Genomic DNA, 11,719 nt, shown 5'->3' on the forward strand with positions numbered 1-11,719 from the left:
GCTCATGACTTACCACTTTCCCCACAGTTTCAGTCAGACTACTAAAATAATATCCCTCTCTTCCAACCTTGACTCAACTATATCCTCATGATGGTTAAAACATCAGTGCCACTTCTTTATCCAAATGAACTCTCAAACACTTGCAACACAATTACGTGAGTCTTTGCATCAATTTTTTTACTGTTGCTGCTTTCAAGTCAGGTAACATCATATTTACTGACTATACAGCAAAAGCAAGTTGGAATGAAGAGTGAGAAGCCCACCACTTGTCTATACTAGGTCAAATGTTTATGGAGAGAGTATGTGTACAGTCTGGGACATAAATCACTTTCCTCTTCTTTTATAGCATTTCTCATAGTACTATGACATAACAACTTTCTTTTTCTACTGGACTTAACAAGAAAAATTGTATGTCCTGATATGTCCTAACTTATTATAAAAAGGAGTAATTTAATTACTATTGTTCAGGGAAGAGACTCTTGAGTGTGTGCCATAGAGAAGACTTCAGACAGACATGCACATGTATGTTAAAAACATTAGATGAACATGAATGCATTTTCAAATATGTTTCAGCAATTGAAAATAATGCAGAACAGTCAGTACTTCCTGTCAAACAATTTTCAGCATAGCTAAAGTTCTCAACCATACCTCTAGAGCACCTGAGTAAAGAAGATAGCATTGAAAAAGTCTTCTGTAGCAGCAGAAGGATTAGAAATGATAATTTGTTTGTCAGCATTTCAATTAGAAAGATGAACTTTCCAACCTTATTCATTTTTTTAAGTAGTTTATTCTTCATAATTCTTCTTTAAAATTGGAATCTTAAAGATATTGCTGATTTATTTATGTGTATTACTGTGGTCATTACGGCTTCCCTGCACATACATACTGCTCAAAATTATCAGACTATCTGAATGATTTGTTTGCAGGTGACTGAAGAACTCACTGTTCTTGTTTTTTAGCATTTCAGATTCAGTTTTGACTGAATGCACACAATAGTTCCCAGGATTTCATTGCTGCTCCTTGACTTGTACATCCTTGTCTTGCAGATTTTCACATTTCTGGGTTTGGACTTCTTCCTCTCCTATGTAAAGAACTCCGTTTCCTAAAATACATGTGTATGACAGCAAGGTGGAAGGAGGTAAAGCAAAAAATGCTGTAGAACACCTGTCAATCTGACTCATCCCAGGTTTCCTGAGGGCAGTCAGCTGATTGTAGCCATCTTGGCATCACAAGCTCAATGCATTTCTGTTTGAGTCACTGCTCCTTATTCTCTCCTTATTCAGTACATCTCTGCTTCCAGTCTCTATGGCAACAGCTGGAAACTACAAGAGTAAAAGTGCTGCAACAGCTGCTTTGAAAGAGCCAGACAGCCTTGAGCCCCTGATCTGAAAAGGATTATTACTTGTATTGTCCCTGACAGAACAAGCAGGGAATAATGAAACAAAACAAATTAAGAGCAGACCATGTTACTGACCAAGCTCCAAGCAGGCAAAACAAAACAGCTGCCATAAAACACAACAGACTCCTTCTACTCCCTGAACATTGCCCAGAATAGCATCAGCAGAGCTGGAGACAGGGAGTTTTATGTGCATGTTCCTGATCACTTCTTCTCTCCAAGACTAAATAAGTGCAGGTTGGAGTGAGTGTTGCCAGTCTGTGAGACTCTGAAGTTAAGACAAATTTTGAAGGAGCTCAATAAAGTAAGGGCTGTTGGTTATTCCTTTTCTTTTTTCTTCCAGCTATTCAAGTGTGATAGTTGCATTCATACATCAGAAATGGACTGAGTTCTTCCTTCCAGTAAAATATTCCACCCACCATACTTCTACAGTCTCTAACTAAATATGATTCAGTGTTGGCTAGTGTAAATGGAATTGACTTATTTTAAAGGAAAAAAAAAAGTTTTTGGCCACCCATTAAATGTCACAGAAGGAAGGAGCTATGTACAGTATTGTTGAGTGATGACTGTCCAGCAGATGTTTTACCCATTATAGTCTAAGCATAATAACATCACTACCAATGAGCAAAAAACAGGAAAAGCCTACCTCCTTGTGGTGATACTGTGGAGGCATTACTGTTATTAGAAGTCCTGTTTTCTTCTTCTGACCTGTCATGTGCAAAGCCTAGAATCTGTAACATTTCCTTAGTGCTATAGGTGTGCTGAGTGCCTTAGTATTTGGGGAAAAAAAGTTATTATTGGGTGATTTATAATTGTTTCCCTAAGGCCCTACTAAGGCATGTGAAAAATAAAGATGAGGTAATCGGTGGTAATCAACATAGCTTCTCTAAGGGCAAGTTATACCTGACAATCTTGGTGGCCTTTTATGATGGAGCTACAGCATCAGTGGATGAAGGAAGAGAAACTGATGTAATCGACCTGGACTTGAGCAAAGCTTTTGACATTGTCCCAGACAACATTCTAGTTGTGAAATTGGAGAAAAACCTTGATTTGATGGATGAACCTCTTGCTGGATGAGAAATTGGCTGGATGGTCACACTGAGAGAATTGTAGTCAGTGCTCGATGTCCAAGCGGAGACCAGTGATGAGTGGCCTTCCTCAGGAATTGGTGCTGCTACTGCTGTAATTTAACATCTTTGTAGGTGACATGGACAGCAGGATGGAGTACACCCCCAGCAAGTTTGCAGACTACACTAAACTGAGTAGTACAGTTGACATGCTAGAGGGAAAGGAAGCTATTCAGAGTGACCAGGACAGGCTTGAGAAATGGGTCCATGCCAACCTCATGAATTTCAACAAGGCCAAGTGCAAGGTTCTACATCTGGGTCAGGGCAATCCCATGCACAGATACAGCTTGGGTGGAGAATGGCTTGAAAGCGGCCCTGAGAAGGATTTGGGAGTGACAACGTGTATTTGCAGCCCAGAAGGTCAAACATATCCTCAGGTGCATCAAGAGAAGTGTGACCAGCAGGTCAAGGGGGGGAAATCTGCCCCTCTACTCTGCTCTTGTGAGACTTCACCAGGAGTATTGCATCCAGTTGTGGAGTTCCGAACACAAGAATGAAATTGGAGCAGGTCCAGAAGAAGGCCATGAAGATGATCAGAAGGCTTGAGCATCACACCTACAGGGACAGGCTGAGAGAGTTGGGGCTTTTCAGCCTAGAGTAGAGAAGGCTGCAAAGAGATCTTATAGTGGCCTTCCAGTACACAAAGGAAGCCTACAGGAAAGCTGGGGAGGGATTTTTTATAAGGGCAAGTAGCGACAGGACAAGGGAAAATGGTTTTAAGCTGGAAGAGGGTAGATTTAGTCTAGATATTAGCAAGAAATTGTTTACTGTGATGGTGGTGACACAGTGGAACAGGTTTCCCAGTGAGGTTGTGGATGCCTCCTCCCTGGAGGTGTTCAAGGCCAGGCTGGATGGGGCTTTGAGCAACCTGGTCTAGAGGGAGGTGACCCTGCCTATATAGCAGGAATGTTGAATCTAGATGATCCTAAAGGCCCCTTCCAATCCAAACCATTCTATGTTTTTATGATTCTATGATTCCAGGAGCAAGGTAATTTTCAGTGGTTCTGGGAGCAGAAGGCAGAATTCACAAGAAAGATTGAGGAAGCAAGGAATCCAGTCCTGGCTGTTGTGCTACACTGACATGAGCCGCAGCTTGCTATTGTCTGATACCAGGTCTCACCCAAGGAGGGAAATGCAACTCAGTAGCAACCTGAAAATTGCCCCTTGCTCTGCTCCTGGCTAGTGCCACCAGCCCCAACGAAGATGTCACTTTGTATCTTCCTGTGCTTCCTTTCCTAAATTAGTTGGAAGATACTTTTTTACCTCATCAGGTTCCTGCTCTGGAAAGAAAGCTTGCTATTCAGTTTCTAATTCTTTGAGAATTATAGAATTAACTTTGTTTCAGAGTAGAGGTGACTAATGATTTCACAATAGCCAAGTGGTGTTTTTTTTTTTTCCCCCTTCCTTTCCTTCATTTGAAACTTCATGTCACAAAACAGATTTCTGGTACATTGTTACTGTCTCCAAATTCTTTCAGCAGGACGAATCTGTCTGACATTTGCAGCCCAAATCTCAACTAATTTAGTGTAGCCTTTAGAAGAAATTAAATTTAGTGTGTTTTACAAAGGACGACTATTCTCCATTTTTTATTCGTGTGAGCAGGGAAGAAAAAAAATAAAGACCTTTTGAAAGCTCTTCTAAGATCATAGGCGATTGGATGATTCACATGGGAGGAGGCCTCAGAAAGGCCCCAGCCTGATCTCCTGCTCAAGGCAGGGTTTGTTCTGAGCTCCAATTGAGTTGCTCAGTGTTTTACCCATTCAGGTCTTGAACCATAGAATGGTTTGTGTTGGACAGGACCTTAAATATCATCCATTTCCAAGCCCCCTGCTGTGAGCAGCGTTGCCACCCACTATATGAAAACCTCCAAGAATGGAGATGGCACAATCTCTGCCACTCCTTTCCCTCATGAGGCAACAGTCTGTCCTTAAATCCCGTTCAGGCCTCTTGTTTCATCTTGTCCTTCTCATCCACCCAGCTGTGAATGGCCTAGCTCTATCTATTATCCCTTCGTAGGCCCTGGTGGCTGCTGTTTGGTACCCCACCCCTCTCTCCTCCTGGCTGCCTTGCTTTGCTTTGCTATTCTCACACTGCTGAAAACTTTTCAGTGTTCTCTGGCATGGGAGACCCATATTTCCTAAGGCACCAAACCAGAGGATGCTCAAATCATTCACGATTTCACCTACATCTGAGTGTCTGACTCCCCTGACATTTCCTTAAGATCTTCAAGCTCAGGGAAGGCAGATTTAGGTTAGATACAAGGAAAAAATATCTCACTATGATGGTGGGGAAGCACTGGAGCACGTTACATAGTGATGTGGTTGATGTCCCGTCCCTGGAGAATTTCAAGGTGAGGCTGGATCAAACCCTGGGCAACCTGATCTAACTGTGGTGTCCCTGTTCATTGCAGGGGACTAGATGGCCTTCAGAGGTCCCTTCCCAATTCTAAAGATTCTACGATTCAGCTCAAAATTGTTCACAATGTAAATACTCAGATTCTTATTTAACTTCTCAGCAGCCACCTTAGAAATGCCAGGCTCGATGGCTGCCACCAGACCCCTCCCTGGTTGCCAGGTGGTGTCCAGCAGCCCCCTTTGCCCCATTTTTTTATCTCAAAAAGTGGCAAGGAGATGTGGGATGTCCACAGAGCTACGCTCTGCCTGCCGGGTGAGGTCTATAATCAGGGCAGGGTCGGAGCTCGGGGCGGCGGTGGGCGAACCCTCCCCGCGGTGGCTCCTCCCGAGCTCGGCGTGCCCCACCGTCAGGGCGGCGAGGGCGGGCCGGGACCCGGAAGAGGAGCCACCGCCGCCCGCCTGACTTCCCCGGCTGGAAAGCAGGCAGTCAGGCAGGCGGACGCCATGCTGCAGTTCTTGGTGAGGCTCCGCGAGGCGGCGGCGGCGCCGCCATTTCGTGGCGGGGCGGGGCGGAGCGGAGCAGAACGGAATGGAGCGAAGGGGCGGCGGGCGGCGGGGCGAGGGTTAAGCCGCGGGGCGGGCGGCGGCGGCGACCGCTCCGGATGGGCCTCACGTGGGGAAAGCGAGGGTCTGGCAGTGCCCCCGCCCCTCTTACTGCTGTGACGGGTGGTTGGCTTTGGTTCATCGCCATGCACGGAGGTTATTCTCAGCCGTTCTGAAAATGGGGAGTTTATGCCTTATTTCTCTCCAAGTCATGCCTTTAGTTTGTCGTTAAGGTTCAGCACGTTTTCCTTGCTCGCTGTTGTATCCTCTTTTTGCTCTGATTTCTTAGCACTACAGGTGTGCCTTGCTCGCTCCTGTTAAGAGAGTGATGATTTTCAGCATTAGGAAGATGCAAGTTCTCTTACATATATGTTAAGGCAAGCAGTAATGCTTAATCACTGCCATGCATTAAGCCCCTCCAACAGAAGAATTAATAGATGAGATGTTTCTACACTTATTTTTCTTTTCATTTTAATTTTTTTTTTTTTCTGTCCCTGTATGTGCTTTATGTGAGGTGAGGATCGGCCCCTTAACCCAGGGAACAGCGATTCGACAGGAGGTAATGTCCTCGAGTTGCACCAGAGGAAGTTTAGGTTGGATATTAGGAACAATTTCTCCTCAGAAGTGGTGCTGCAGTGACATGGGCTGCCCAGAGAGTGGTAGTGGAGTCACTGTCCCTGGAGGTGTTCAAGAGCCATGTGAATGTGGCACTGAGGGGCATGGTTGGGATGAGCTGGTGTTGGACAAGGTGATCTCAGTGGTCTTTTCCAAACTAGATGACTCCATAATTCTTCTGGATGTATGAAGTTTGATGCCTGCCTGCTCTTAATTCATTATTTAACACTGAGATTTTCACTGACAAATGTGACATTAGCAGACCAAAGTAATAATAAAAGATGCTGCTCTCTGCTGTAACAGAGCACAGAAGCAGACTCCCATTTTTCATTCTAGTGGCCTGCAAATCATTGGAAGGTCTATTCTAGATTTTCATTATTCTCAAATACTTAATGACATCCTTTAATCTTTAAATAGGGGAAGAGTGAGTCAGATGGTTAATAAGTTCCATACTCACTGTTGATAGAAGAGATGGCCCTTTGTGAGTTCTGAGTCTTGCATGATTTTATGAGTTGAAAAGATAAGTGTTATTTTGTATCTCAAGTTCAAAACAAAATGGAACAATCAGCAGTTATGAAAGCCTGTCATTTCTGTATCTTTGTCTGCCTTCACTCCATTGAAGACACAGTAACAATGAAAATACAGTCACCTCAAAGTTTCTGTGTTTATCAACTCTACTGCTTGCTGCTAATATTTATTCCTTTTTTTTTTTTTTTTTCTTTTTTCCAGTTGCTAGATGAAAGCCTTTTATTATGGCTTCTCAATTAGTGCCTGAAAGTTTAAGAAGTAATATATTAGTTCTGAATTTTCTTCCTCTTTGGGTGTAGATTGGGTGTTTGACTTTTTGCTGTCCCTTGTCAGGGCTGTTGCAGGGAGATAAAAGGATAATCTTAACAACCTTACATTTTTGTTACCCAGAGTTAAGCATAAAAGTTTGCTTAAAATGCAACTTGAAATTTTGGGTATTGGAAGACCCAGCACTTTCATCAGCTTTATTGTTGCTAATTAACATACACATTTAATTGGCTGTATTTTTATGCAGTCCAAATTACAGAAGTCTGAATAGTGGGACTTTTCCCTCTGCTTGAATTGTTAATTATTAACGTAAACATAACTGGGTAGCTTGCTTTTGAATGCAGTGCTGGACTTTTCAATTAAGGCATATACTTAAATGGATTACTAATGTCAGCCGTACTGAGTAAGGCCTATCATCTGGCAGAATATGAGATAGTTGACCCATCATTGGAAATATTCTATGGCAAAAATTGAGAAACCTGCTCATAAGCAAGGACTTGGTTTGTGTTTTCAAGTGAATTCCCAAAGATACATATGCTAGAGGTTGAGGAAACTTGTTGGAGTGATACACTACATCAAGAGGAGTCATAAGTCTGGTACACTTGGTGCAACATTTATTAATGTCTTCCAAAGTACTTACTTAACTGCAATAGCAAGTTAAAACCGTTGCAGTATACACAAAAAGAGCAATGATTCTTCTTAAATTGTAAACAGCTCCTTAGGAAGTAATTATAAATAGATTATAAGATCAAAAATCTGTGCAAGAAAATACTGAAGTTATGCAGTTGTGGCTCATGGGGCAGCTTTCAACAAGGTTTTGTTTTCTGTAGCTAGGTTTCAGCACTGGTATTTGTGGAGTCTGAGTCACTGTAAAAATGAGATGTTCTGTATCCTCTTTTGGGTATGGAAAAGATGTCTACTCAGATGTGATGGTAAAGTCGTTGTGGACACTAGTTTTAATTTTCTTAAAATATTCTTATTTTGGCAGCAGAGGCTATAAGCAATAATAATTTTCTTAAATAGAACTGGAATGGAGGCACAGCATTGGTAGTCTCCCAAAACTATCAAAAGAGCTTTCATAGGTTAGTATCTTACTGCGGAATGTAATAACTAATTATCCAGAACCTTTTGGAGCTCCTGACTGAAAATCATGTAGGCTGTCTTTGAAGAGATGAATTCATTTTCCTCCCAGAGTGATGTTATGCATGAGGATTTTCTTCAACTGTCAAGGAGGGGGATAGAACTGGAACTGTGCTTCCATTTTGCTCTTGCTCCCCTTCCAGGTTGCAGTTTCACAGCCAAACTTTAAGCAACTACTAGTTTGTTGTCAAAAATAGTTGTACCTGCTTGCAACTATCAGTGCTTTCCCACTTTAGATCAGAGTAGATTTGGATGAAAACTTATCTAGGGGGTGTACAGGTGCTGGTGTTGTAGAAGTAGCTGCAGTAGAGTGCTGGAGCAAAGTAGAGAGGGGTGAGGAACCTCCCCTCAGTGACAGTGCAGTTCTGTATCGTGATAGTTGATGGAGAAGAACCTTTTAAAGTACTTTTAGAACCTTTCTGTTCTAAAATTTCAGTTCTGTTACTGTGTATTATTAATGTGTTGAGTCATTCTGTGGCCTGTCCTCTCTGTAACATGGAATGTTGTTTTACTGAGGTATTGCTCTTGGATTTTCAACTGTGGACCACAGTCATCGAGATACGTGGGCCCCAGCTGTTGTGATGTTGTACTTTTCCACTGTTATGGAAGTTATTTCCTGACTTTATAGGTGTGTAAAGAATTTTGCAGACAAAGATGATCATGGGCTTATGCATACAGTCTTGGAGATATATATTTAAAACACAGTTGTGCTGTATTTTGGAAATTATTATAAGATTTTTCTGTCGAGGCAGTTGAGTCAAACTGTATCTCTCTTTGAAAGAATGATGCAAAAGTATGACTGTAATTGAAATTTCTTCAGTTTTTAATTTTTTTAATTTTCAATTTAATCAAAAGGCTTTAGGTAGAAGGGCACTAACTATTCTCTTCTTTCCTTTACAGCTTGGTTTTACTCTTGGCAATGTGGTTGGGATGTATCTGGCTCAGAACTACGATGTATGTATCCTTGTATTCTTAGAGTTGAACTTAATTTGAATTGAAAATGTTAAAATGTTTTCCCTCAATCAAAATTGAATCAGTCTTTATTTCGATGTTTGTATTGGATTTGAACGGAATACAAATTGTACTAACTTTAGCTACAGGTGATCTCAAATTCAAATGGAACCAAAACATCGGTCTGCTTGCTGTGTCATCTGTATGAAAGTAGTGATTAAACCCTCAAGTAATTCTAGAGCACAGTTACTGTAGCTGGGCATATATATTGGTAAATTTCTTTATTAAATCAGTTCCACTTGGTTTCTTTCAGGCTAAAGGAGTAAAATTTAACATAAAGTTGTTTCCTTTATTTTGAAATCTATACCAAACTAAAGCTTAAGCCTCACCAGATATATTTTTTTTAAGTCTGTGATGACATTTATGCCTCTCATCTTCAGTATCTTCAGTCATCTTACTAGCAGAATTCTTATTTTTTGTCCACTAGTCAGAGGCAAAATTCTGTGATGCTTTCTGTCCAGTCAATCCAACAACTGTAACAATATTCTGTTGTCTCTTTTACAATTAGTGTTTTTTAAAATTTATAGAAATGTGGTCAAAAGAAAATATTGTGTATCAATATGTGCTGTAAACGTAATGGAGTACTTTTCTGGAAGCACTAATAATGTGTTTCCACAAGAGGGCGACTTCTGCTTTTGATTTGGAGGAAACGGTTTACTGGCAATATCACGACTTCAAGTATTAAAATGGTAATTTTATTGCTGGTATCAAAAAAATATTTTTCTTAGATTGCATGGAAGGTGGACTTGTCTTACTGAGGTCTTAATTTGGCATCCATATAGAACTGTGCTTAGTTATAAGCATGTGGATAATTCTGCTGATAGCAGCGGACTTCTTTTGGTTTATTGTAGATGTCAGGCATGTTACGGATTTATGGCTTTTAATTTAGCTTTCTCAAAAAGGAAGAGAGAAGTTTCTGACATCTTCTGTACTATCACTATCAAACCATCCAAGCAAAGGATGTCAGTTTGAGTTGAATATCCTGCTGTATGATCAGGGCATGAGTGTAGTAAATATTCATGATTGTAAAGAAAGTCATAAATACCAATGGAAATGTTCATTTGTTTTCATTTACTCATTTAGCTTACAAAATTACAGGAATATCCTGAGTTGGAAGGGACTCATGAGGATCACTGAGTCCAAAATCCTGTGGTGTTGCTTCAGTTTTAGTTCAAGTTGTGAGTCTGTCCTCACATTAAAAGTTCTTTTTTTTTTTTCTTTCCCCCAAGTGGTCAATGCTGACTGATTGCTTTCTCAAAATGCTTTTATTTGTAAAAGAAAGCTGAAAATTTGAAGTTAGCAAGTGATAAATTGAATTTTTCATTCAAGTATGAAACTGCATAAGGTTGCCAATTTTCAATGCAGTAAACTTTCCCAGTGGGGAATTTTCGTATCTGCAAAACAGATCGAGAGATGGATTGCTTCACACATTTTTTTAGAAGATATTAGTTGTTCTTGAACATCTTTTCTCTCTCTTTTTTTTTTTTTTTTTTTGGGGGGGGGGGAGAGGGGGGGGAAGGGAAGGTTGTTTTGTATTATGAGTAGGGTTTTTTTGGCTAGCGTAGCACAGTCTACCTTTCCTTCCAAATTCATTATGATGCCTATGCATCAGTGTTGGAATCATTTATTCTTTGGCAGTTCCTCCTGTCAGTGAGAAAACCAGGCTTATCTTAAGATCTTAAGGAATTTCCTCTGAAGTAACTTCCTCTCTTCTCCCCAATACTGGCTGTCTTTTTCCTTAACAATCCTCCTAGTCAAAAATATTTCCTGAAGTCCAGGTGAGCTTCTTTTCTCTGCCATTTGCTTAATGCTCTTAACTTTTGTGAAAATTAACAGATCTTAAAAACAAGCATCTTTTAGAAAGTGGTTTAAACTTCTTAGAATTTCTTGCAGTGTTTATGGTATGATCTTACCTACTCTTCAGATCACATGAATCATTTTGTTGTTGTTCAATTTTGTTTCTCTCTTGTTTTTGTCTTTAAAGATTCCTAACATTGCGAAGAAGCTTGAAGATTTTAAGAAAGATGTGGAAGCTAAGAAGAAACCTCCCAGTGACAAGTCCTAAGAGAGCAGTGTTACCCAGGTCACTTCAGCGCATGCATCAAGGATGCAATTTACCCTTCTATTGACAAAGATCAAGTAGAGATTTGGCATGGGAAGTTCCTCCACTTTTAGTCTGCTAGAGCCAGAATGTCCTTGTTTTGAAAAAGCAACCATGAACTTTTCCTGGGACTGATTTTCAAGGGTTTCAGAATTCTGGATTTGCAACTGATAATGTGACTGGATAAGATCATTTGTATTTTTTGTTATTGCTTTTCCTAGTATTTTGTAACCCATTTTTACCTGATCCAACTGGAAAATAGTGTTAGTCCTGTTATTATGTATACCTCACACTTTGTAATACTCTAGATCCTAGAACTAGATCGCAAAAGAAATTAAATGCATCAAGAAGTAACTTTCAGGATTTCTTGTAATTTGTTGCGAGTATTTCTTAGATCTGCATTCCCTTATTGGAGATGGGAACTTCCTGGGATTCTGAAATGGGGGACATGACAGTAACGTACATTTTTCAAACTATGAGCCTGGATGGAGGGAGAAGTTCCCATTTTTTCCATTATGTTAAATGATCACTTCCACCAGTGTAACATTTGTACAAGTGTGGAGAAGGCTCTGGGGAG

General features: G+C 40.7%; 1 protein-coding gene across 1 annotated transcript; it reads left to right on the top strand.

Moving 5' to 3' along the window:
- Window positions 1-5,265: 5,265 nt before the first annotated feature.
- On the top strand, window positions 5,266-11,496 carry STMP1 (short transmembrane mitochondrial protein 1). The gene is made up of 3 exons (XM_052668691.1): window positions 5,266-5,396; window positions 8,931-8,984; window positions 11,026-11,496. Exons 1-3 carry the CDS (start codon window positions 5,382-5,384, stop codon window positions 11,104-11,106), a joined length of 150 nt encoding a protein of 49 aa, XP_052524651.1. The 5' UTR covers window positions 5,266-5,381; the 3' UTR covers window positions 11,107-11,496.
- The last annotated feature ends 223 nt before the right edge of the window (window positions 11,497-11,719 follow it).

This window comes from Tympanuchus pallidicinctus, unplaced genomic scaffold (assembly GCF_026119805.1).
Source record: "Tympanuchus pallidicinctus isolate F22 unplaced genomic scaffold, pur_lepc_1.0 scaffold8, whole genome shotgun sequence".
Taxonomy (NCBI): domain Eukaryota; kingdom Metazoa; phylum Chordata; class Aves; order Galliformes; family Phasianidae; genus Tympanuchus; species Tympanuchus pallidicinctus.

Excerpts from the sequence above, each read along its gene's own strand:
- STMP1 (XM_052668691.1), top strand. Across the intron at positions 8,985-11,025 it reads ATCTGGCTCAGAACTACGAT|ATTCCTAACATTGCGAAGAA; the intron begins GTATGTATCCTT and ends TTGTCTTTAAAG.